We start from the raw sequence: 27,466 nt of genomic DNA, 5'->3' as shown, positions 1-27,466 counted from the left end.
CATATGATACTATATTATTTGGAACAACAATGAGAACAAAAAGTCAAATATCATCAAGTAATAACAAACTTTTATTTATTTTAACTGGAATAGCAATACAACAAATCACATTTAATTGGAAAAGACATGACAGGTTAAATTACACTTTCTGGTGGAATTCTGTTTGTCACATATATAAAATGGAGCTTACCATAGCAACACAAAAAGGATATATTAATAAATTTCAAAAGATATGGAGACCATTAACAGATTTTTGTAATGAATGATTTACTTTTCCCAAGATAAAAATTTAATTAGAGGGGAATGGGGTGGGATTTTATTTTTGGTTTGTACACACTATATCAATATTGAATGAATTTACAATAAAGTTGTTTTTAAATATTATTGATTGAATGGGAGGGAGGGAGGGGGGATTAACACATTCAAAAGAAATTATATAAATTTAGATCTACTGCATAATATTATAAATTTTGTATAAAATTAATTTTCAAAAAAAAAAATGTTAAACTTGATAATAATATGTGTGTTTATCAAGTGTATATGTTTAAGTTTCTAAAAAGTATATCTGAAACACTTGTTGTAACAAAAGAAAATGAATAAAGATTATAAACAAAAAAAATATGGCATCTCCAAAATTGACACACCCTGCGAGTTCTGAAGAAAGTGATGTAAAAGCAGAAAAATCAACTGGGGTTTATGGCACTGGGTGGAATAGATTGACCTTAAGTTCCTTGTCTGCCACAGCTTGCTGTGTTTTCTAGGATATCACTAGAAGTCTGTGGATAGTCTGCTGTTATATAATTAGGGCGTGCATATTTTTGGGTAAGCTCTCTCTGGTTCATTCTGCCCTGAAACAAATTTGCAAATAATCCAATAGAAAATGGTTGAGATACTTGTAACTTTTCAGTTATGATGGACCTGTTAAACTTCTCCCTCATCTAGGTCATTCCAGGAAGAAAGTATGCAGCACGGGTGGCCCCTAACCATCTAAATGTTTATATAAACCTTGCTAACTTGATCCGTGGAAATGAGTCGCGTCTTGAAGAAGCAGATCAATTATATCGGCAAGCGATAAGCATGAGACCGGATTTCAAACAAGCTTATATTAGCAGGTATTGTATTTATGTGAAATCATAGGGCCCCACACTACATACAAAAGCAGCTCCTTTTCTTCCTGGAATGTAAAGTGAAAAAGTTCACACGTCTATTTATGTAAATTTTAGCCTCTGTTAATTATAGCATAGCTAAATTTCATAATTACAGCATAAACTAATGTCCATAAAATGTAAATTAATTGAGGAGTAAGACCAGTGCTGGACAGGCTTCTACTGTTCTGTGCCCCAAAAAACGACAAAGGAAGATATACGTGTTATATCATATCATATTCTTTGCTATTTTATTTTGTTGGGCTGACTGGATGCCGTCTTGTACTGTGTTACCATGTTACTTCAGGCAAGAGTATTAAATGACAAGTGGTCAGACCACAAAAGAGGCAAATATGATTTCAGTTGCTGATGAAAGAAACTTGAGACCATTGTTTAACCAAGATGATTTATTTGGCTAAACATCACCAGATTAACGAGACCATGTCATGTTAATAGAAAATGATATCTTAAATCAGTAGGGTTCTGATGACTTTCAGTATAAGGAAAAGAAATACAAACCCAGAAACATAAAAGCTGTAAGTTAACTACTTGTTATTACTGAACTTTCTTTAAGCTACTCTACAAAGGGAAAGAAGGCTTATAAAATAGCTAAGTACTTGTCCCTAATAATTTTGTTTGGTAACTCATCCATGCCAAATTTTCAGAACATCTGTGGTGTGGTATGTGTGTATTTTAAAAATATTTATATAACTCTTTTAAAACATAATTCCCACCCATAACTAAATAAGTCTACTTTGCATGATACACACAAGTATACATCAAACATTTAGTTGCATCAGAAAACACAAACACACACAGGCACAGATATACACTGGCCAACCCAGGTCCCAAGTAGTAAAACAGATGTTATGATGCTTATCCTAGGAATAAGTAGTGAAATTCCCCAAACCATCTCAATAATGGCCTATGAACTTCTCTTTGGATAATTTTCTAAAAGAGAAGTCCACTGTTGGAAACAGGATACTGGGCTAGATGGACCTTCAGTCTGTCTCAGTATGGCAGTACTTATGTTCTTGTGTATATTTGTGTGTGCGCGTTTTCTGATACAAGCTTATGTTTTCGTGTGTATCCTGCAAAGTAGGCTTCTTTAATTATGGGTGGGACTTCAGTTTTAAAAGAGCAGTTACTGTATAATAAATAGTTTTAAATTAAACAGTCACTGGTTAAAATGGGCAAAGTCATGCAGGAACTTCAAGAATTAAGCATTGATGCTGGTTGAAACTGTGGGAAGTTTTCAAGAGAAAGTATGCAAGGACCAAATTTCACTTCAATGCTTTAGAGAGCTCAGAATTACAAGATTTCCCATGCAGAATAGAACAAATTGTTACAAGACTAACCATACATATTCCTCTGAGTTTGCAAATTTTACATCTACAAAGGTAGATACTACATTTTGTAATATTATAAACATCACATTAATGAACATATTTGGGAAATATTTCAAATTTTTTGTGTATAAAGAGAATTTAGAAGAAAATAAATTCTTGAGTGATAGTGTAATGCTAGCTTTTATATGCTTTTCAACAGAGGAGAATTGCTTTTGAAAATGAACAAACCCTTAAAAGCTAAAGAGGCTTATCTGCGAGCCCTGGAGTTGGATGAACTGAATGCAGATCTTTGGTACAATTTGGCAATTGTTTATATTGAATTAAAGGATCCAACAGAAGCCCTAAAGAACTTCAACCGAGCTTTAGAACTTAATCCAAATCATAAACTGGCATTATTCAACTCAGCCTTGTTAATGCAAGGATCAGGTAGGTCTGCTTTATCAAGATGTTGGTTGACTTTTTAGCATCTTGTAGTCGCTCGGAAAAAATGCTAGTAATGTTTGCTTTAGGCTGATTATTCAGATGTTTCAAGCATTTAAAGAACATAGTTCTTCAGCTGCTGGGATAGGGTTTAGGTTATAAGGTTATATTTCGATCTGTGTTTTTCAGTGCCAGGCATTCTGTAACTTGCCTTCATAACTCAAAATCATGAATGTAAGTTGCACATAGACCAATGCAAGTCCTATTGGAGGAAGGGCCTCAAACAGAAAAGAGGCCTCCATTTTTTGTTTTTTAAACTGATACAAAGTAAATTCAGCTACTGTATTTTCCCTTAATTATAATGAGGTTTGTACACTTCCACAGTTAATAAAAAGCCTGTCTAAGCACACTTTATCCTTTCTTGTTTGAATTCCAGGTCTCTGAGACCTCCCTATGTACACTGGCTTAGGTGTCTGTGATTCTCTGAAAAGTCCTGAACCAATACTTCTGAACATCTAACCTGTCAGGTTTATAGAATGAATATGCACAAGATACATAGAATTTATCTGTACAAGTGTTACCTTGTGCATATTTATTAAGGCAATCCTAAAAACCCAGCTGGTTGTGTCTCCAGAAGCAGATTGAGAAGCACTGACACCACAGTGCACACAAGCATATGTCGGAAGTAGGGCTGTGAGTTAATCTCAGTTAACTCTGAGATTAATGCATTAATTATTAATTGTGATATAAAAAATTAAATCACGTTCAAGTTTCAGGTTTATTACATTTTTTATACTGCTTAATCAAATTTCTAGGTGGTGTACAATACAAGAAATTCCATAAAAGCAAATTAAAATTAGAAATACTAAACAAGACAAGGGTAGTTTAATAAGACACATAACGACATATAAACTTACTTCACACAAATGGGAAAAAAGGGCAAGAACTACAATCTTTAAAGAAAAGCACAGTAAAAGGAAAAACAATAGGTGAGGATTAAAAGCTATACAGCTTTGTTCTGGTCCTTAAAAGAACAGTTATTGTCCAAAAGCATCCTGGAACAAAAATGTTTTTAATTTTGATTTGAATTGATTTAATACGGATTCGATGCATAAGTGATTATGCAACGAGTTCCAAAGGGAAGGTACAGTGACAGCGAAATTATTAGATCTCAGTGTATTGATTGATTTTAGTGATGGTACAAGAAGGAGATTCTGCGACATTGAACGAAGCAATTTAGAAGGATTGTAAGCAATTAAGAGTATCAATGAACTCTGGTTGATTGTTTGAATGTATTGTAAAAACTAAAAGTAGGATTTTGTAACTGATTCTATGTTCAACGGTTAGCCAGTGTGCATTGAACAAAAGAAGTGAAACGTTGTAGTGTCTCCTGTCTCCTCCAAACATCAAGGGTCAAAAAAAAAGAGTGAAATTAAAGAGAAACTGGAAAAAAATGAGATGTCAATGAGCCCAAAAAAACTGATTCTATGTTCAACGGGTAGTCAGTGTGCGTTGAACAAAAGAGGTGAAACGTGTAGGTAAAACGTTGTAGTGTCTCCTCCAAACATCTTTTCTGCCTCTTCCATTCCAAACACTAGTTCTTGGTGAGATCCAAAGGTACATCAAGCCCAGTAGCCCGCCCTCACGGTATCCAATCCAGGTCCCTAGTGCCTGGCCAAAACCCAAGGAGTAGCAAAATTCCATGCTACTGATCCAGGGCAAGCAGTGCCTTCCCCTATGTCTTTTAACACGGGTTACAGGTACACATACACAGAAGAAATCACACACACACACACATACATATATATATATATATATATATATATATATATATAAAACGGTAAGCGCGCATGCGCACTTGCGCCGCGTGTTCCCTGATCTGTCACGCTGTGGTGGCACAAGTGCGCATGCGCTAGATGGCGCGGAGTGAGGGACCGGCACTTATGGGAAGGAGAGCAGGCCCGGGAATCGGCAGAGGGCAGACGCCGAAAAGGGCTCGGCACAGTGGAAGACGGACAAACTGAAATCTGAAGTTGGTTGTTTGGGGGGTGAGGGAGAGGCGCTCGCCCCATCACACTTCCCATCCGCTGCAACCTAGCAACTCCGACCACAACCTTCCCCCCTCAACCACCTATGCCGGCTCAGGCTCCCGCCGCAGGGGAGGGAGGAAAAAGCCTATGCGCAAAGACTAGGGAACACACCATGAAGCTATATTGTGCAAGGTTCTGCGCGCATCGGACTTATGCTCAAGCCGCCGCCATGGCTCTTCTCTCGAACCGCACCATGCGTGGATCGAGAGAGGAGCTGCGGCAGCTTTGAACTAAAAAAATGAAGTTGTTAGAAGGGGATCGGGAACACTTAGCTACACAGCTGGGGGGAAGCCGCGAGGCTGCGGCGGCCTTCCTCACCCGGCTCTCATGGTGCGGCTGAGCACTGGCGGCCGGAGAAACCCTAATGCTGACATTGAAAAATGAAGTTGTTAGAAGGAGATCGGGAACACTTAGCTACACAGCTGGGGGGAAGCCGCGAGGCTGCGGCGGCCTTTCTCACCCGGCTCTCACAGTGCGGCTGAGTGCTGGCGGCCGGCGAAACCCTAATGCTGACATTGAATCCAAGGAAACAACCGGGGCTACCTAAACGAACAAAGTTAGGATACTATAAATGCTAATTTCCTTAACATCGGCAGAGCGCTGGCGGCCGCCGATCCCTGTGTAATGACTCCCCACCCTACAAATCGGCAGGGGTGCAGCTCTACCCAGAGAAATCAGCAAACCCGATATAGCTACACAGCTGAGGGGAGGCGCGAGGCTGCGGCGGCCTTCCTTTCCTGCCTCTCCCACGGTGTGGCTGAGCGCTGGCGGTTGGCGATCCACCTCTAATGCTCCCTCTCAGCTACTCCCGCTGCCAAATAAAGTGCTGTTCATGTCATTTTGTCGTTGCCACCCCTCCCCCCCTCAACACCACACAAACCTCCTCAACACACCTGAACTCCCGTTGAACCTCCCAACCGACATTCCCACCATGGTCTGACAATCCCATCCAAACCTCCCTTTCCACAATCTGGCTAGCTCGCTTAATTCCTTGCTGGCGCCCCCACCTTCCCTTCTCGCGTTCTCAAATAAATACAAACTGCTGCACAGGAAAATGGACAGGGGAAGGAATGTTGCTGCAGCTCCTGCACAGGGAAGTGGGGAGGAGGAAAATGCTGCACAGGGAAGTGGGGAGGGGGAAATGCTGCTGCACAGGGAAATGGAGGGGGGCTACTGTACAGGAAAGTGGAGAGGGGGAGATAAATGCTGCATAGGTGGCAGGAAGAGAGACAGATAGAAAGAAAGACAAATAGTAGGAGGGAGGGAGACAGAAAGAAAAGAAGACAGACACAAGGGCAAGGAGAGAGACAGAAAGAAAGACAGACATACATATATTCTAGCACCCGTTAATGTAACACACTACAACGTTTCACCTCTTTTGTTCAACGCACACTGACTACCCGTTGAACTTAGAATCAGTTTTTTTTGGCTCATTGACATCTCATTTTTTTCCAGTTTCTCTTTAATTTCACTTTTTTTTTAAATTCTTTATTGATTTTCAAACTACAAATTCACAATAAATGATTCACATATTTGTACATTATATAATAAGCGCAACAAAACTTACAAATATTACTGAACAAAGAAATTTCCCCACCCTCCCAGCTGATAAACAAATATATCAAAACCTTCATGAAACTATTCATAAAATCCCTAGATCAATTCCAATTCCATTCCCTTCCCTTATCCCCTCTCCCCCCCCCCCCTCCCCGGGATGTGTATGTTTACTAGTTTATAAAATAAAAATCAATTCTTCTTTACAGTATTTAGCCAAGGGCTCCAAAACATCCATAAAATTCTTAAAGCGTCCCTGTTGTACGGCCATGCAACGTTCCATTTTATAAGTATAACACAGGGATTCCCACAAAAATGAGTAATTCAACCTATCCCAGTTTTTCCAATTTTTTTAAATAAGCTGCATGGCAACCCCTGTCATTACTAATAGAAGCTTGTTATTTCTCATTGATAATTGGCTTTTAGCTCTCATAAGTGTACCAAATAAAATTTGGCTCTGATGCAGTGCTGGGCTCTAATTGGGAGCTACAGAGCGATGCATCTGAGGCAGAGTTAAGCCAGGGGAGGAGGGTCTGAATGCAGCAGTGCTTGAAAGTCTGGCTCATTGGTGAGGCTGGATTGACATGTTAGAGCACTAGGAGAGAGGCCTAGACCAAGGGTAGGCAATTCCGGTCCTTGAGAGCCACAAGTAGGTCAGGTATTCAGGAAATCCACAATGAATATGTATGAGATGGATTTGCATGCACTGCCTCCTTGAAATGCAAATCTGTCTAATGCATATTTATTGTGGATATCGTGAAAACCTGACCTGCCTGTGACTCTCGAGGACCGGAATTGCCTACCCTTGTCCTAGATCCCTGAAGACACATGCCCGGATCTTGTGGCTCTGGGTGGGAGGGGGAGGGAACTGCGGGGATCCTGACTAGAGAGTTGCGCGGGGACAGAAATCCCACCCATCCCCGTACGTGCCCACCAGGATCCTCTCCGTCCCCACCTGTCCCCGTCAGGATCATTTCCGTCCCCACCCATCCCCGCATGGAATTACCTCCATCCCCACCCGTCCCCATAAAAAGCAGCAATTACTTCCAACAGGATCATCAATTCTACAGTTTCTTTTGTGTTTGCGCTGCTGTTTTCCTTGTGGAATCTCTTTGGTGGAACCCTTTTTTTGTTTTCTGTTCAGGTAATTAACTTATAAACCCCCTCTTTTACTAAGGCTGACATGACCATTATATTATATGGACGAACCCTGCTTCCAAAGCCTTCCATCCCCGTGGGAGTCCCGTTGGCTCGAGGAGGGTCCCCGTGGGAGTCCCGTGGGCCAGAGGGGGGTCCCCATGGGAGTCCCGTGGGTTAGGGGGGGATTCCTGCGGGACCTGTGGTCCCACGATCTCCGTTCCCGTGCAGACCTCTAATCCTGACCCCCTTCCCGTATCCTACCTTTCCAATGTATTGCTCGGCTCCGCGCTTTCTACACCCTGGGCTTCTGCCATCTCAGATGCAATGTCCTTCCCTAGGAGAGCCTTAAAAGGATTTTGCTACAGCATCATTGTGAAGCCTCAAAACAAGAGAGTGAAACTGAAAAAAATAAGCCCAGTGTGCAGACAGAATCAGGAAGCAGCAGAGGCATTCCCTCAATAGAAGGGGTGAAAGTAGGAAGAACCGACATCGATTAAACCAAATTGACTAACACTTGGCAGTATGTAATACAAAATTATGATTTCTGAGCTGTCAGCAATTACTCTCAAACAAGCATCCATATGGGAAATACCTAACCAAAGAGGAACAGTAGCAGCTAAAATCTGTTCTTTATAAACCTGAGTAAACATTGCCTGGCAAAGTCCTTAGTTTAGTGCTTTGTTTGGCTGCATTGAAACTTGTCCATGCACCTCAGAGCACAGTTAGAAAAGTCATGTTAGAGCATGCTAATAGATAAGATTCAACAAACTTAGTATGGCTGTTTGTACAGTACATATATGCTATCTCTATACATTTGGGGGGCAAAATTGGATAATTTTGGTACATCGTTACAAGGGGCAACCAGCATTTTAACCACAATACCCACACTTTGCATGGCTTTTCATAATTTATTAGGATTTATTAACATCCTTTTATAAAAGAGATTCATCCAAGATGATGTACCCCTGGTATTGCTCTACACAGACAATTTCATTTTATTAATATTCTAATAATAGTAAAATAACCAGATGTGATATAAAACAGTTAAAACAATGAGGTAAACTCTGTGGGGTTATTTTTAATGAAGAGAAATCTTTAAGAAATGCAAAAGTTGCAATATCCATACTGAGTCCTGAGGAAACTGTTTCTATAAAGTTTAGCCTTCTTATTCTGCTTTACTGGTCTTGATTTAATTTTGAACTTACAGCCTTCTTTCAAGAAGTGGCTAATTTTGTCTAAATATAGATGAGTTACAAGAAGTCTAACTTCATTTCTCAAGCTATTTATGAGAGGCCACTAAAAAGTTCTCAGCCCAACCAAGAAGAGAATGATGTGGTGCCATGAAACTTACAAGTCATTCCACACTTTTCATTTCAGTGAGGCAAATGCATCTAGCAGATGTCCCAAGTATAGGGAAACCAAGCCATTGTGACATCACTGATGAGGTTAGCTCTTAGGCATTGGTGGAATGAGGCATTATGACATCACAATACAAGGGGGCCACTGAAAAGTTCTCAGCCCAACCAAGAAGAGAATGATGTGAAGTCATGAAACTTGTAAGTTATTCCACACTTTTCAATTCATTTCATATCATTGAAATGAAAAGTGTCAAAAGAAGTGTGGAATAACTTGTAACTTTTGTGCTCCACATCATTCTCTTCTTGGCTGAGCTGAGAACTTTTCAGTAGAGCTTTACTTTTTATTAATAACGCATATCATCATCATTAGCAGGCCAACATACACGAACGAAGAGCTTCTTTTGTAACATGTGTGACTGCGGTATTCTGTTAGCATGATATTTCTGTGTAGCATTCTGTAATAATTTGGCTTATTCAGTTTTCTTGATAGTAGACTGGATATATGTGAAGGGGAGGGGAGACAGGGATTTTGTTGATCCTTGCTCTGTATTATTTGTATTTATAAAATGACAATTGTACAGAATATTGTTTCTTTTTATACTTTAATAAAATACATTCAATATAAAATCATAACTGAGGCTTGTGCGGATGGGATCAGATGGTTTGCAGGGACTGAGCTCGCAGAGAGGGTAGAAACTTTTTTTTTAAAATTTCAGTCTTAGTAGTTTGCTGGTCCACAAAATAATTATTTTATTTCTGCCGGTCCATAGGTGTATAAAAGTTGAAGAACAGTGATCTAGAGTACCTGATTGTAAGAATAGCCTTACTGGTTCAGACCAATGGTCCATCTAGCCCAGTAGCCCATCTTCACGGTGGCCAATCCAGGTCACTAGCACCTGGCAAAAACTCAACAGAGTCTATCTCACAGAGACGCTTTGTTTATCTGGATCTGCTTTTAGTTTTTAAAAAATAACATAAGAATTGCTGCTGCTGGGTCAGACCAGTGGTCCATCGTGCCCAGTAGTCCGCTCACGCGGCGGCCCTCTGGTCAAAGACAAGCGCCCTAACTGAGACTAGCCCTACCTGCGTATGTTCCGGTTCAGCAGGAACTTGTCTAACTTTGTCTTGAATCCCTGGAGGGTGTTTTCCTCTATGACTGACTCCGGAAGAGCGTTCCAGATTTCCACCACTCTCTGGGTGAAGAAGAACTTGCTTACGTTCGTACGGAATCTATCCCCTTTCAATTTTAGAGAGTGCCCTCTCATTCTCCCTATCTTATCTACTAAGTCTATCCCTTTCAGTACCTTGAATGTTTCGATCATGTCCCCTCTCAATCTCCTCTGTTCGAGGGAGACGAGGCCCAGTTTCTCTAATCTTTCGCTGTACGGCAACTCCTCCAGCCCTTTAACCATCTTAGTGGTTCTTCTCTGGACCCTTTCGTGTTGTACTGTGTCCTTCTTCATGTATGGTGCCCAGTGCTGGATGCAGTACTCCAGGTGAGGACGCACCATGGCCCGGTACAGCGGCATGATAACCTTCTCCGATCTGTTCGTGATCCCCTTCTTTATCATTCCTAGCATTCTGTTTGCCCTTTTCGCCGCTGCCGCACATTGCATGGACGGCTTCATCAACTTATCGATCAGAACTCCCAAGTCTCTTTCCTGGGAGGTCTCTCCAAGTACCGCCCCGGACATCCTGTATTCGTGCATGAGATCTTTGTTACCGACATGCATCACTTTACACTTATCCATGTTGAACCTCATCTGCCATGTCGATGCGCATTCCTCGAGCCTGATTATGTCACGTTGCAGATCTTCGCAATCCCCCTGCATCTTCATTACTCTGAATAACTTTGTGTCGTCCGCAAATTTAATCACCTCACTCGTCGTACCTATGTCCAGATCCTTTATAAAGATGTTGAAGAGCACGGGTCCAAGCACCGAGCCCTGCGGCACCCCACTGGTGTTGCTCTTCCAGTCCGAGAAATGTCCATTTATCCCCATTCTCTGTTTCCTATGCTCCAGCCACTTTTTTTTATCCACGTGAGTATTTTACCCTCGATTCCATGACTCACAATTTTCCGAAGTAGTCGTTCATGCGGAACCTTGTCAAACGCCTTCTGGAAATCCAGATATACAATGTCGACCGGGTCGCCCTTGTCTATATGCTTGTTTACTCCCTCGAAGAAGTGCAGCAAGTTTGTCAAACAAGATCCGCCTTTGCTGAAACCGTGCTGGCTGGCCCTCATCAGACCTTGATGCGGTCCTTTATCAGCACCTCTACCATTTTTCCCGGTACCGATGTCAGACAGTTTTGGATCAAGGAAAGGGAAGTACCATATGCCTGCTGAGAGCAGAGGATACAAGAGGCTACATAATTTGAAATTAGATTTTTGACTGCATTTAACTTTTGTTACTTTGTCTGTTGTTATAGTTAACAGTGTTAATGATCTGCACTCGTGAGGGATGGGTGCGCACGTGGAACTTGTTTAATGATACTGATGGTGTTCTGGTTTTGTGCCTGTTTCTAATTCTCTTGGCATAACGTGTTTCTTTCTTGTAATGCAGCAAAAAGAAATCCTGACTAGAGAGAATATTACCTACCAGGTTGCTCTGACTAGATCTTAAATTGTTGAGGGACAATACCATCATTATTATCTACCAATTTATCTTCTGCAAAATTCACAAAACTAGTACTGGCATCTCAAGTTGTATGCACTCAGGAATGGAAGTAGATTTATATCAAGTTACTTGTTAATTTGTCTAGATCCTGAAACTAGAGCTATTAGTGGAAAAAAGCATATGCTGAGTTCAAATTGTATAAATACAGTGGTACCTCGGTTTACGAGTGCACCAGTTTGAGAGTGTTTTGCAAGATGAGCAAAACATTCGCAAAATCGGCACCTCGGAAACCGAGCGCGCTTCGATTGCGAGCACCCCCCCCCTGCGAACCGACACCCTCCCCCCGTGATCCGGCACCCTCCACCCCACCCCCCCCCCGCTGCCATCATGCCCCCCCGCCGCCATCGGGCACCCCCCCCCCCCCGCCGTGACCTGAGGTTCCCCCAATCCACCCGAACCCTCTTCTTACTTTTCTGTAGCCTCCACAGTGGCACCAGCATGTCCTGTGCGTGGTGCCGGTGCCTGAAGATCTGCTTCCTGTGCTGGGCCTTGTTGAGCCTGAGAGTTCACGTCGAACGTGAACTCTCATGTCGAACGTGAACTCTCAAAGCCCAGCACAGGAAGCAGATCTTCAGGCACCGGCACCACGCACAGGACATGCTGGTGCCGGTGCCGCTGCGGAGGCTACAGAAAAGTAAGAAGAGGGTTCGGGTGGGTTGGGGGGACCTCAGGTCGTGGCGGGGGGGTGCCCGATGGCGGCAGGGGGGTGCCCGATTGTGGCGGGGGTTTGCGGATCACGGGGGGGATGGTGCCGGTTCGTGGGGGGGGGAGCAATGCCGGTTCTCGTGGGGGGGGGGAGCAGCGCTGCTGGCCTCGGGGGGGGGAACCTATCAAAGCGAGTTTCCATTATTTCCTATGGGGAAACTCGCTTTGATAAACGAGCATTTTGGATTACGAGCATGCTCCTGGAACGGATTATGCTCGTAATCCAAGGTACCACTGTATTTGAATTGTTTACCTTGCATAATATTTTTTATAAACCAATGATGCTTGATATGGGTTTTGTACTGCTTTATCTGGCTAGAGTTAGTTTTAAAACAGAAGGAGAGACTGAGGAGGAGCTTTCAAAGAATGCTAAATTGTCATAGCTTCTTGCAAGTGAACTGCTAAGGATGAGAACAAATGGGAATGGAATTCCAAAAAAGTATGGATTCATCAGAGCATACCTAGTTTTCAAGAAGAAAGCCAGATATCAAATCAACTAACGTCTGTAGTATTGCACCGGATTAAAATTGAGCCATCCTATTTTGTGCTTGGAATAAAAGGGATCCTAATCCTTTAACTGGCAATTAAATTATCTCTAAATGTTGCTTATATTGCTTCAAATGTACTTGACAATTCTGCTTACTGTCTTTGTCACTTAAATATAAACATGCAATTGGTACATAGAGGGCTTCATTTTGTTTGTTTAAATGAAAAAAACTAGGAATTTTTGCAAATGTCAACATGTACAAGCATTGCTTATTAGATGGATAATGAGACGTGAACAAATGATACAAGTCATGCATTGATTTATTAATGTTTGCCACTGTGCTGTAGCCTTCACAACAAATGGTACTACACTCCAAAAAGATTCCAGCATTAAATATGAAGATATAACTCCTCTCCCCACTATTCAACCAAGTTATGGCTTTTTGCATGAACTGTGAGGAATCGTTTTCACTGAATTTGTCATACTATACCTGCTCGGAGGATAAACAGAGAATTTTTACAAATGGAGGAGGATGTGAGAACCTGTGATTTATTGATAAAAGGAAGCTAACTGTACAATGCAATAGCTGTGACTCATATTAATGCACTGTAACAGCAAAGAAACAACGTAAAGTGAAAAATAAGCATTCATATTTGACTAATGTATAGTCATGCTGATATATGTGCTATTCCAATTATAAGAGACCAAAGCAAGCCGGTGCTGTTTCTTGCTACCCCAACTTGGTCTCTGTGACCTGTTGGTACATTTCATCTGTGGTTAGTTATATGTGGTAATTTTTCTCATATGTGACCCCTGATGCAGGTATTTCCTTGCTGAACACAGCTGCGTTTGGTCCACTTGTACCACTAATTACTGGATATAATAAATTCCAGTGCAATAGGCAAGACATTCTAAACAGATGTAGTGTTCCCATGGCCGTGTGCCATCTGCAGAAGGCATCAACTCTAGATTTTTGTCTGTGCCTCTGCTCTATTTCACTGGGCTGATTAGCTCCCTCTACAGTTTTTCCCTTTTGCATGCATGCCTGCAGGAGTGTGTGTTCTGTTCTCTACACTTTATTATTTTTATTTGGTATTTTTTCATCTCTCTGACCCATCTGCTTGTGCTGACTAATTGGGTTAAGCAGGGTGCTCCTAATTCCAAAGCCACAATTTCCAGATGTGTAAAATATGAAAGACAAAATTGGTAGCCTTTACTTTTTAGTATACTTTCTAAAGGAAAAGACCTTTGAGATCATTGTGTTTAGGCTATCCACATCGTATTGTCACGACTCATCAGAGGAGCACAAGGATTCTATCTGAGGCAGAGTTCTTTGTTTTTGTTTTTCCAGATTTTATATACTGTATGTGGTTCGCATACTCCATAAAGTAGGGTGCTTTCATTCTTGGTAGAATTTAGTGTTTGATTCAAGGCCTGTAAGCTTGTAGTGATTCAGCATTTTCCCTTATTTGTTTTTAATCTAAATGTTGTTTGCTTAATGGACGTAAGGTGAATAAGATCCATTTTAGGTACTCATATGGAAAATGTTTCCGAGATAGATTCAAAAAAGGGTATTTTATGTCATATGAACCTACATGGTTTGTGATAAAGACAATGTGAAAGGAGTATTTTAGAGTGAGTTTGTTTTTTCTAAAATATTTTTTATTTCCTGCTCTTTGCTTTTTAGGCGATGCCAGACTTCGGCCTGAAGCTAAAAAAAGACTATTGACTTACATAGAAGAAGAACCACAAGATGCAAACGGTTACTTCAACTTGGGTATGCTGGCAATGGATGACAAGAAGGACGCTGAGGCAGAAGCATGGATGAAAAAGGCTATAAAATTACAGGCTAGCTTTCGAAGTGCACTATTCAATTTAGCCCTCCTTTATTCCCAGGGTGGGAGGGAGTTATTGGCCTTGCCTGTCCTGGAAGAGCTGCTTCACTACTATCCTGATCATATCAAAGGCCTAATTCTGAAAGGGGATATTCTGATGAACCAAAAGAAAGACATCAACGGTGCAAGGAAATGTTTTGAAACAATACTGGAACTGGATCCAAACAACGTGCAGGGAAAACACAACCTATGTGTGGTTTATTTTGAGGAACAAGATCTGCTGAAAGCAGAGAAGTGTTTGGTTGAGACGCTGGCTCTAGCGCCTCAGGAAGAGTACATCCATCGTCATCTGAGCATAGTCCGAAATAAAATTTTAACGCTGAATGCCTCAGGTCAGTCCACACTACCAGCAGACGGTATCAGAGCTATGGAAGAAGAAAAAAAAACTCCGTTTCAAAACTTGAAAGACAGAGAAAACGTACAGAGAGACACCCCATCAGCGAATAGTAATCTAAGCAAAGGACGATCAAAGAAACAATTGGACAAGAATAATACAGGCAAAGAGACAAAAAAAAAATCAACAAAAGAAATCAAAGACATAGAAAAGAAAAGAGTTGCTGCTTTGAAGAGACTAGAAGAAATAGAGCGTATTTTAAATGGGGAATAGGTTTTATCATGACACAATAGATTTAAGCTACTTTAATGCATTGTTTGGTCAAACAGACTTTGAACTTTACTTGTGGGAAGGGGAGTGAGAAAGTGAAATTCATTTCATTTTTAAAATCAGAATAAGAGAATGCACATCATGTGTTTTTCTAATTTCCGATTCTAGAAATCACTTGTCTGTGAGAATATCATTTTATAATTTTTTTTTTATTGTTATGAGCTTGAGAAATATGAACCACTATGAACAGGGTGAAAATCATGTCCTTTTAACATTACTAAGACATAACACAGAATGTATCCTTGTTCAGAAAAATAGAGACAAATGAATTAGTATATTTGGAAAATTCTGATATGGTTTACTTTTTGTGTAAAATATGCAGGGATTTTTTATTTACTTTTTTCTAGGGCTGAACAATTAATGTGTTAATTGTTTAACAATGTTAAAAATATTTAACGGGATTAGTGCAGTCAGGCCTGCCTACCTTCCTTCCCAGTCATGGCATTCTTCATATGACCGATATCACTTCCGATATGCTCTACCGGAAGTGAAGTTGGTCAAAAGACAACGTTGAAGGAATTTTGGCTTAGAGTAGTGGTTCCCAACCCTGTCCTGGAGGATCCCTAGGCCACTCGGGTTTTCAGGGTAGCCCTAATGAATATGCATGAGAGAGAGCTGCATATACTGGAGGTGCCAGGCATGCAAATCTGCTCCATGCATATTCATTAGGGCTATCCTCCAGGACAGGGTTGGGAACCACTGGTTTAGAGATATACTGAAAGTTGCCATTGTCACTACTGCCTCCATCCCCAAGAGCTGCTACCTCTCCCACCCCCTGGAGAGCCACCCTTGCTGCTGCTGCTCTCTCAGAAGAGCAGCCTTGCCACTGCCCGTCACTTGCCTCCACCTATGGTTGCCACTGCCTGCCACTTGATGCAGCCCACTATATCTCCCCTCCCTTTAACATTTCAAAACCTGCCGGCAGTGTTAGCAATTAAAGTAGAGAACTGCCAGCAGGCTAGCCAGCTCCAGTCTCTTGTCTTTTTAATCCCTGCTACATTGAAACAGGAAGTTACATCAGCTGTTCCGGAGTAGCAGGGACTGAAGAGACCAAGGTGGTAGGGAGCTCCCTACCATCCTGGAGCTAGCTAGCTTGCCAGCAGCACTCTGCTTTAATTACTATCACTGCTGACAGGCTATGAAAGGTTAGAGGGAAGGAGGGTAGACAAGAGGAGAGAGAGACCCGACTGGACTAGGGGGAGGGAGGAGAAAAAGATACCAGACCTGGGGGTGGGAGGAAGGGAGAAAGGAAGGAAATAGAAATGCCCAACCACAAGAAGGGAGGGAGGAAGGAGAGAAATGCTTGACCACAGGGGTGGGAGAGAAGGAGGAAGGAAACAAAGAGATACCTGACTGGGGGGAGAGGGAATGAGGAAAGAATGAGATGCCCAGGGGGGAGAAGAGATGGAGGGAGGAAGGACAGAGATAACTGACCAGGGGAGGGGGAGGGAGGAAGAGAGATGCCCGACATGGGGAAGAGAAAGAGATGCCTGATCAGAGGGTGGGGGGGGAGAGGGAGGAAAGAGAGAGAGCGATACCTAACCAGGGAGAGGGAGGAAGGAGAAAGAGGGATGCCTGACCATGGGGGGAAGGGAGGAGTGAGAGAGATACCTAACCATAGGGGGAGGGAGGAAGGAAGGAAGTAGAGAGATAACCAGAAAATGAGTAATAGAGAGGAGAGGAATATCTAACCACGGGAAGGGGAGAGAGATACCCTATCACAGGGAGGGAGGGTAGAAGGAATAGAGAGATCTAATCACATGGAGGTAGGGAGGACAGAGTAGGAACACAAGAAGATTTGCTGGGAGAAAGAGATACAGACAGGGAGTAGAATGATTTTTGAGAGGGCCAGGTTCTGGAAATAGGATGGAAAAAAATAAGAGATGGTGACAGAGAGGAGGGTGTGGTACTCCTAGATCACTCCCTAGGCTCTTGGGACATGGAAGGTGCAGTGCCCGGTATGACTCCCAGTCCTCAGTACCTTTTTCCCCAGCTTTCTTTATATAAATCTCACCAGGCTTTCTCAGAAGCCTCATCAAACAGGAGTCAGCAATGGACTTTAAACTCGAGATAGCTTTTATTACCGTCCCATACTTTAGGCAAAGCAAAAACAAATCATAGAAAACTGGACTTATCAAGGGATTTCATTCACACAAACGAGAGAATCTGTAAAGCTGTTCTGTAAGAGTTCAAAGCAGGGTTCAGTCCAGTATAGAATTTCTTCAACACAGCTCCCTTTGCCTTCCCCTTCATCCCAGCAGGTTAATGGACTTGGAGCTCAGAAAAACAACCCCAATCTTAAGCAGCTATACCTCCTAGTTCTTATAATTCAAAACATTGCTTAATGAAAACTGTTGCTCCATCTGCTGCCCTTCCCTTTCTGTGGGCAATAAGCCTCCCAAACAAACATTCAAACAGAACTTTTCTTAGCCCAAAGGGAAAGATTTTCCCAACATAAAGCCTGGGCTGGAATTTATTTCCTCCAGTCTGTTTGGCCAACTTAGCTCAAATTCAAACATAATTCTCAGACTCCTTTTGCAAACATTGTATTTAATCCAGTTGCCAAAACATGTCTTCATAATGCCTGGGAGCAAGGTGGCTAGGCTTAGGTCAGCCTCAATTCCAGACTGGCAGGTCCAAGTCAACTTGGCACCCTGCATGTCCCCACCATGAGCTTCTCCTTCTCTCCTCTCCTCTGTCATCCAGGTCAATGATTTAAACAGCATCCCTCTGACTGTTTGCATTGTTGGGAAATTTGTTGTTCATTCAGCCTCTCCCTAAGGCTGCCGCAGATCAGAGCTAAAGAGCCCAGTGCATTCTGGTACTTGTAGTTCACCCCAAATAAAACTCTATTTTCCCTTTTACCACGCTAAGGTGGGTTAATATTGCACTGTGCTTAATTATGTTCACTGCAGAGACAAGCAACAGGAGCTTGCTTGTCAATTCTATGTGTCAGGCAATTAAACTTCCCTGGGACAATTACCTGCCCTTTACTTTTTAAACCTGCCCTGCATAAACGTGGGCTCTACCAGGGAAAAGTCTCACCCAGATCCCCCTGGTGACAATGATGACACCAAAGCTGTCACAAGGGAAAGAGAGAAATGGTCAGCATGGAGTGGTGGGGAGAGGGAGGGAAGAGATAGTACCCGTGTAAGGGAATGGGAATGAGATGATGTGCCCATGAATGGCAGGGAAGAGAAGAGACAAAAACTAGACATTTGAATAGGAGGAAGAAAAATGAAAGAGGCTGATCATGAAAGATGGATATCGGACAGGAAGAAGAGGATAAAAGAAAAAAATTGTATAGACGGAACACAGGGAAGCAGAACCAGGGATGCGGAATGAGATGATTAGAAAGATAAAATCACCAGATGACAAAGATAAGATAAATTATTTTATTTTTAGTTTAGGAAAAGAGGGTAATGGGATTTGATATACCACATTTCTATGGGACAATTGAAATGTGTCAGTTTTGAGAATTTGCTATGTATATATTGCACTATTCAGGAGGAAATGTGAGGGGTCACTTTATGTGATTAATCACTGGATTAAAAATTTTAACTGTGATTAATCATGCAATTAAAAAATGTAATTGATGTACAGCCCCACTTTTTTCACAAGCTATTAAACTAGTATCCACAATAATTTAATATTTGCTGCTCAGTGGTAATTTCATCCATTTTCATCCTTATTTTCACAAGATCCAAGTACTTAATGATGGAAAATGATCCTTCAAAACATTTGGTTGTAGAGGTGAAGGAAGTGGGTTATGTTCAGTATTGTTTTCTTTATACAGTGGTGCAGCGAAGCAGCTCTAAAACTTTCAGACATCACTTTGTTTTAATGTTGTTCTATAAGCATGGCAGTGGTGTAATAGATTTTTTTATGTCAAGAAAGCTTTATAGTATTTTATGTGCAGGATTATTGACCACTTGTCTATATAGGTGAGTAACCTTATAAAGGCACTGGTTTATGTTTTAATGGAAAGTGCTCTATATTGACTTCTAATAATGGATTTGGCAGATCTAAGTACACAGAGACTCTTGGGTATGAGTTAATTTTTTGCCTACTATATGTCAGTCCTTGCTTTACTTCTTAGATTTATTGAAAGCATCATTTTGAATCTACCCAGTGGCTCAATGGCAACTGCTGTGCACTACTTTATGCAAAGGACATGGCTGCTTCTTCCCAGGGCTGAAGATGCTGCAGAATAAATTTTCATAGCCTTGAGGATGATGTGTCTCAGCCATTGTGGCACCTTCCAGCTAGGAATTAGGCCTAACTAAATGGGTTGTAAAGGCAACCATGTTTATGACCCCTGGCTGAGAATTGGCATGAAAAATTGACTGACTTTGAAAGAGAATCTAAAAAAAATAAATAAATAAAGGAAATCTCTCTTTGGTACTTGCATAATGTAATAGCCCAATAAAGACTAGTTCCAATCAAACTGGACATCCAAATGAGCAGTAAAATACTAAGAACATAAGAATTGTTGCTGCTGGGTCAGACCAGTGGTCCATCGGGCCCAGCAGTCCGCTCACATGGCAGCCCCCAGGTCAAAGACCAGTGCTCTAAAGGAGTCCAGCCTCACCTTCGTACGTTCCAGTTTAGCAGCAACTTGTCCAAGTTTGTCTTGAATCCCTGGAGGGTGTTTTCCCCTATAACAGACTCTGGAAGAGCATTCTAGTTTTCTACCACTCTCTGGGTGAAGAAGAACTTCCTTACGTTTGTACGGAATCTATCCCCTTTCAACTTTAGAGAGTGCCCTCTCATTCTCCCTACCTTGGAGAGGGTGAACAATCTGTCTTTATCTGCTAAGTCTATTCCCTTCAGTATTTTGAATGTTTTGATCATGTCCTCTCTGTCTTCTCTTTTCAAGGGAGAAGAGGCCCAGTTTCTCCAATCTCTCACTGTACGGCAACTCCTCCAGCCCCTTAACCATTTTAGTTGCTCTTATCTGGACCCTTTTGAGTACTACTATGTCCTTCTTCATGTATGGCGACCAGTGCTGGACGCAGTATTCCAGGTGAGGGCGCACCATGGCCCGGTACAGCGGCATGATAACCTTCTCCGATTTGTTCGTGATCACAGTATAGAAATAACAGCTACTCTATGCACATCATTTGTAAAGCTGAAGAAGTTTTGGGATTAACTAATATTAAGCTGTAAAATGGATAGAGACTGAGAAATACCAGCTGATGATGAGAACTAGATAATGACATGGGAGACAGATACCTGCAGATATAGAGCCCACAAGAATGGGAGCAAACTTTGTCCCTATGTCATTCTCTAAACTTGAGACTAGTATCAATATGTAAAAACTTAACATCTTAGACAATTGGCAGCAGAATTCAATGATTAAAAAAACACCTGCATAAGCTGTTTTTGGATTTCAATGATCTGTTAAATGGCATCATTTGTGTCTTGTCTTTCATCTGCAAAGTCCTTCTGTCATGTACCCAGCTGCTCAAACATCTTACTGCAACAGGTTCATCCATCATCGCTGGCATCAAGAAACATTTCTAACATTTAATAGACCCTTATTTTCCTGTTTATCCACTACACAGTTTAGGTTCTCTTCTACACTCATGTCTTAAAGACAATCCAATTATCTTCGCAGATGTAAAAACATAGACAACTGAATCTTTGGGAAGGTTATACCAAAGCCAGATAGAAATGGAAGGCTCTATTTGTGATTTATAAACAGTTTTACTGAATATTGTCTCTTTTTATACTTTAATAAAAAGATTTAAATATAAACCTCATTGGAGACTCTTGAACAAATGTGACTGGCTGAAATTAAGACCCAAAGTGGTGAACTGGATTAGAAACTGGTTGATAGATGTCAGAAGGTGGTATTTAATGGAATTTGCTCAGAGGAAGGAAAGGTGAGTAGTGGAATGCTTCAAAGATCGATGCTGGGGCTGATTCTGTTCAGTATGTTTGTGAGCAATATTGCTGAAGGGTTAGAAGGAAAGGTTTGCCTTTTTGTGAATGGTATCAAGATTTAGAATAGAGGGAGTGGAAAACATGAAAAAGGATCAATAAAAGTAAGATGGTCTAATGTCTGACAACTAAAATTCAGAGTGATGCATTTGGGAAGTAAATATCCAAGGGAGATGTATGTGCTGGTAGGTGAGAGTCTGATATGTACGGACGGGGAGAGAGAACTTGCGGTGATGGTGTCTGAGGATCTGAAGGCAACGAAGCAGTGTGATAAGGTGGTGGCTGTGGCTAGAAGGATGCTAGGCTATATATAGAGAGGCAAAACCAACAGAAGAAAGGAGGTGTTAATACCCCTGTACAGGTCATTGGTGAGGCCCCACTTTGAATATTGTATTCAGTTTTGGAGGCCATATCTAGCCAAGAATATAAGAAGACTTGAAGTGGTCCAGAGAAAAGTGATGAAAATAGTAGGTGGTTTGCACAAAAAGAAGTATGAGAAGTGACTAGAAGACTTCAACATGCATACGCTGGAGGAGAGGAGGGACAGGGGTGATATGATACAGACATTTAAATATTTGAAAGGTATTCATATAGAATCAAATGTTTTCCAGAGAAGAGAAATTGGTAAAACTAGAAGACATAAATTAAGGTTGAGAGGTAGTAAACGTAAGGGTAATGTTAGGAAAGTCTTTTACGGAGAGTGTGTTGGATGCATGGAATGCCCTCTTGAGGGAGGTGGTGGAGAGGAAAACTAATGGAATTCAAAAAAGCATGAGATGAACACACAGAATCTCTAATTAGAATATGGGCAAACTTTCATGGTCTGAATCCTGCAAAAGAGATGGTTTGGATAGGCTGGAGTGAGCTTCAGCAGCAACTTCAATATTTGGAACCTAAGAACAGTACCAGGTGGACTTCTAAGGTCTATGGCCCAGAAATATTTAATCAAAAAATTGTAATGCATGTAATTATAAGGCAGACTGGATGGATCGTTCAGGACTTTATCTGTTGTCATTTGCTAAAATCATAAGTGTCCGAGGCTTGTGCAAATGAGGACAGAATCCGTGGGGATGGGGTAGGAACAGAGCTCACAGGATGGAGATGGAGCCTGTGGGGGTAGAAACAGCTTGTGGGGATGTGGACAAACTTTGTCCTTGTGTCATTCTCTAATGAGAACTAATTACTGGCCTGCCCCAAGATCAGCATTAAAAGATGAGTACTGCCTGACAGAGAGGTTTAGAAACATGAAAATATTATTTTAAGATAATAAAGTTGAAGTCAAAGTTAATGTGAAAGCTGATATTAGTCCGGTGATGAGGCTTGGCTTGTAATACCTCAGAAATTAAAATTTGAACTTCTGAGGTTAGCCGCTGAGATCTTTTTTTCAATTTATGTGGATATAATTGTATGATTAAGGATTATTCCATAAGGGTGATTTTATTACACTAGTCAACAAGCATTTTGCTACTGGAATTCTGTCACCTGTACCTTAACAAGGGCCACATGCTGACTCTAATTCTGAAAACAGTTTTCATCTATCACATCCTGTTTTTAAGGTATTGGCCAATTTATGTTTTTATTTCATTTTCGTTAATAACGCTATCGTGAAGCACCTGTATTTTACTATTTCTGTAACGCAATATTGCATTTTAGGACAGCTCATCAATCGCATATACCAGTAATTTGAAAGTTTATACTAAAAAGTGATTGTGCTGCTTTTTCTACCTGTAAAGTTTTATATTTTGTTTGTTTTTTGTCTAAAGATATTACAATTATGAACAGACAAGGTTGTGTTAACCATCCTGATAATTTCTGTTGTCTTGAGAAGACATAAATTACTTTGGTACTAAAGCTGTATTAGGCATGCAGTTGGTGCTAGAATAATAACATTACCCAAATGTGATAGTCAGTGTAGAGTTCCAACATTGTAGCTTGATCAATTAGCGCAAAATCAGCTGGAAAAGTGTTGCATACGATGGCTATGGGGTCTAATTGTCAAGAGTACAAAATGCAACAAGTTAGTGAAAAATCAGGATTTGTTTTTGCTTCTTTCTGTTTTGGTTTTGTTTATACCACACCCCAAGAAGCTTTTGCACTGGTTGTAAACTGCATATGTTTTTTTTTTTCATGAAAATACTTCATTCAAGTTTCAAGTTTATTAGGATTTTATATACCGCCTATCAAGGTTATCTAAGCGGTTTTACAATCAGGTACTCAAGCATTTTCCCTCTCTGTCCCGGTGGGCTCACAATCTAGCTAACATACCTGGGGCTATGGAGGATCATTGGACCTGAATTTCACAGGCATTTTACAAAGCCCATCACTTCTTCGGCATTTGTGTTCAGGCTACTGTACTATTCAAAACATTCAGTCTTGTTTATCCTTACATAAATTTGTTTAGCTATAAATATCTAATTGGTATTCATTACTTTAAGATGCAAGTTTTTATGAAAGAGGAATTGCATATTTTAACTACAAAATTTTTATACTATTACCATAAACGCCATTAGCACAGTAAATATGTCAGCTCAACATGTTTGTTCATATGACAAAAACAGTACAGACGCACTCTGTTTTTACTATGAATTTTACTTATTGACGATTAAGGTGTTTGTTACATTTGTTAAAGACAAAACTTGTCATCTTCAGTAAAATACAGGATAAGGAGTATTGAACTATTAAATGAGCCTCAATAATGATTAATCTCCCCCAAGGAGGAGGAATTGGCAGTAGCTTTTCAAATTGCTGCTAAACTCGTTCTAAGCTCAAAAATGTAGGTTTTCCATGGTATAAGAAGCCAAATGGCTTATAGTAAGTCTTTGAACTTATCTCATCTTTTACTATTAATTATCTGAAAATTACAAATGTGTGAAACAAGCTAATGGTGTTAATCTAGTCTTTGAAGAACCAGTGCCTGAATGACTGTGTCAAATCTTTTCTCAATTGATGTTAATTAAAATCTTTTAATATCGTTTTGTAAGTTAATGATACTTATTTTAAATTGTTTTCAAATATGTGTATTTCAGTTCTTTAACGCAATACTTGTACTACTAAAATCCAACAATAGTTAATCAAATTAACTACTGTGAGGGTTTTATTTGAGCCATTCTGTTAAAAACGGGTTATAAATGAATAAAACAAAAAACAATCCAAAAAACAAATAGGATAATGCCTATTAATTTCAATTTTATTAAATTTTATTTTTTAGTACAGGCAATTCTATAAATTGCCAGGACAGTTTCAAGATCAAAGTTAATGCGAGTTGAGTGTGTTAAAACTTTTGAATCTAAAATGTTTCCAAGTGTTTGCACATGCAGTTAAAAATTCAGATATGAATTTAAAAATTCATAGTGAACTGGATTGTTAATTAGATATACAGTACCTTGTTTTTTCAACTAGGATTCTCTTTTTCCTCAAAATGGCTCACATAATATGCTTTTGGATTGAGGCCTTTTGTTCTCGGCAGTACATTCAGATCATATTAATTTAGGTTGACTTGATATAAACCAGTCCTTACTCAAGAAAGCACCAAACCTGTCCACAGTATGGGAGTGGGGAATTTGTTCCAGATATTTCCTGTCTCTGGGGCAAAAAAAAAAAAAAAGCATTCTGTCGCATCCTAAACATAAGGGCCTTGAACAAATATTTCAGAAAAGAAAGTTCAAGTTGTTTACCCTGGGTAGTTTAACTTCAAACCTAGTAATAAACTCAATCACATACCCCATTCAACCCACTCTAAAACTTCTGGGAATGATGATAGACAGATGCTGTACCATGCAACCACAAATCAACAAAACAATACAGAAATCATTTGTGGTCATGAGAAACCTAAGGCAAGTTCGAAAATTCTTAAACAGTAAACAATTCCAGCTCATGATCCAGTCCCTAGTCCTAGGTCTTCTCGACTACTGCAATATCCTCTCTATCCCCTGCCCCGCAACTATGATAAAACAACTACCAACAGTACAAAACAGCCCTGAGACTAGTCTATTCACTAAGAAAACACGACCACATCACCGAGGCATCCCACTGGCTCCCAATTCAAGCAAGAATACTATTTCAATTCTACTGTCTATTATTTAAATCCATAAATGGTGACAGCCCAGCCTACTTGAACAACCACCTAATCCAAACTACCACAACCAGACATAGGAGAACCCAGACACCATTCATATACCCTCCAATCAGAAACATCAAACGGAAAAAATTGTATGATGGCCTTCTAGCCACACAGGCAGCAAAACTAGACCACCAACTCTCCAATCTACTAATCGCGACCTCAGATTACAAAACTTTCAGAAGAGAAATAAAAACCCTGCTAGTCAAAAAATCCATGAAAACTAACTTAACACCGTATGAAACATTTCAATCCTCTGAAGCAACCTGCTCTACTCTTTAACACCTCTGGACATGTCCAGAATCCTCTTCTGTAATCAGCCTTGAACCGCAAGGTAATGGCGGAATAAAAATCATTAATGTAATGTAACTTCGCTTCTAAATATAGACTAAATATGTTCTCTGCATTTGCAACAAAGCTACATCCACTGAAAGTTACTTGTGATTTGGATAGAGCTCAGCTTTGTTACTAGCAAACCACTGCCTTTTCGTTTAGCTTCTGTTCATAGGGGTTCAGGTAAAGAGTTTTTGTCATGGCATTTTAATACAGATAGGGGATGCACGTTAGCCTTGAAAGATTGACATCAAGGGTACTCCTGAGACAGAGACAAATAAATCTAAATCCTACATTTACTAGGGTTTGTGATGAATTATCCAGAATTTAAACTGTCATCTCAGTTGAAATTCACAAAGTAGAAGTGAGGCAGAAACAGCAGCTATCAACCTGAGCAATATTGAGGATGTTCAGCCTTATGACTCAATCTAATCTTCCTTTCATGTTTACATATGCATTCAATGGTTGTTGAAGTTATGGTGGAATCATGCTGCTCAAGAACACATCTTTGTATTTGGAGAAGCTCAGAATCTCTCGACCTTGATAACTGTCATAGTCTAGTTCACACATGTCAAACACAAGGCCCGGGGGAGGGTGAATCCGGCCTGCCTGGCCATTTTATGTGGCCCGCAGTGACTGAGCCGCATCTAATCGCCTGACTGTGCAGTGCCAGTCCCAGTGGTACTCCAAGTGTCTGAACGTGCTGCCCCACTCCCAGCAGTGCTCCAAGCTCCTCACTACACTGCCTCAGTATCTGTTTGCAGGCCCCAGTCCCAGTGTAACAGCTAGGTTGGAACAGGGCGCTCCACACAAGTGCCTGACCGTGCCACAGGTGTCTGAGAGTGAGAAAGGATCTCTACTTCTACTAATACTAAGAATCTTTTATTAATACCAGGTAATTTTTATTTAAAAATTTGGCCTGCTACTTAGCCTGTGTTTTAGATTTATGTGATTGAGCTTGACACTCCTGGTCTAGTTGAACAAGGATAAAATTTTCTAAAGTCAACTACACCTGTTATCTTCACCATAGTTATGTCGGACCTGGTCTGAGGATCTTATCTAAATGGACTTCACACCCAGGCACCATCATCCTTTCAGAAAGCCAACGTTACATGTCAACCTTTTGGAACGGAGGGCAACTTACTATGCTTAAAAAGTTTTCAAAAATTCAGTGGCCTACATTTTCCTTGTGTAAATATAATTTTGTAAATACATTTTTTCCTGTTGGTGCTGTGGACCCCAGTTGGTCTCTAGTTTTTCATTAACACTTTTTGCAGTTATATGCAATCTGAACTGCTCGCTGTTGACTTATATTAATATAATCTCATGAATGACATAGTTTTCATTTTTGACTAGCTAAATGCTTTTGTTGGCACACTTAGACAGTATTTTCAAGTAATACCAGTTGGTAAAACACTGTCAAAGGGTGTGCTAATACTGACCCCCCCAAAAAAAGTTATGATTTCATGGAGTGAAAAGCAAACTGGCAATATTACAAAATTTTAATTTGTGAATAACACTGGCAAGTTAACATTTTCTGGTGTCATAAATGAACCTTTTATGTGTCCCTGTCTCCTCCATA

At 40.6% G+C, this 27,466-nt stretch overlaps 1 protein-coding gene across 3 annotated transcripts in view; it reads left to right on the top strand.

Moving 5' to 3' along the window:
- TMTC3 (transmembrane O-mannosyltransferase targeting cadherins 3) overlaps positions 1 to 16,896 on the top strand; it is a 95,785-nt gene extending 78,889 nt beyond the window's left edge. For all 3 annotated transcript variants that reach the window (XM_033952284.1, XM_033952285.1, XM_033952286.1), the window contains exons 13-15: positions 943 to 1,112; positions 2,694 to 2,920; positions 14,617 to 16,896. In XM_033952284.1, the coding sequence (XP_033808175.1) occupies positions 943 to 1,112; positions 2,694 to 2,920; positions 14,617 to 15,431 (1,212 nt within the window). In that variant the 3' untranslated portion in view covers positions 15,432 to 16,896. The remainder of the gene's footprint in view (positions 1 to 942; positions 1,113 to 2,693; positions 2,921 to 14,616) is intronic.
- Positions 16,897 to 27,466: the final 10,570 nt, after the last annotated feature.

The sequence above is a fragment of the Geotrypetes seraphini genome, chromosome 7 (genome assembly GCF_902459505.1).
Source record: "Geotrypetes seraphini chromosome 7, aGeoSer1.1, whole genome shotgun sequence".
NCBI lineage: Eukaryota > Metazoa > Chordata > Amphibia > Gymnophiona > Dermophiidae > Geotrypetes > Geotrypetes seraphini.
This window is presented reverse-complemented; position numbering and strand designations above follow the sequence as displayed.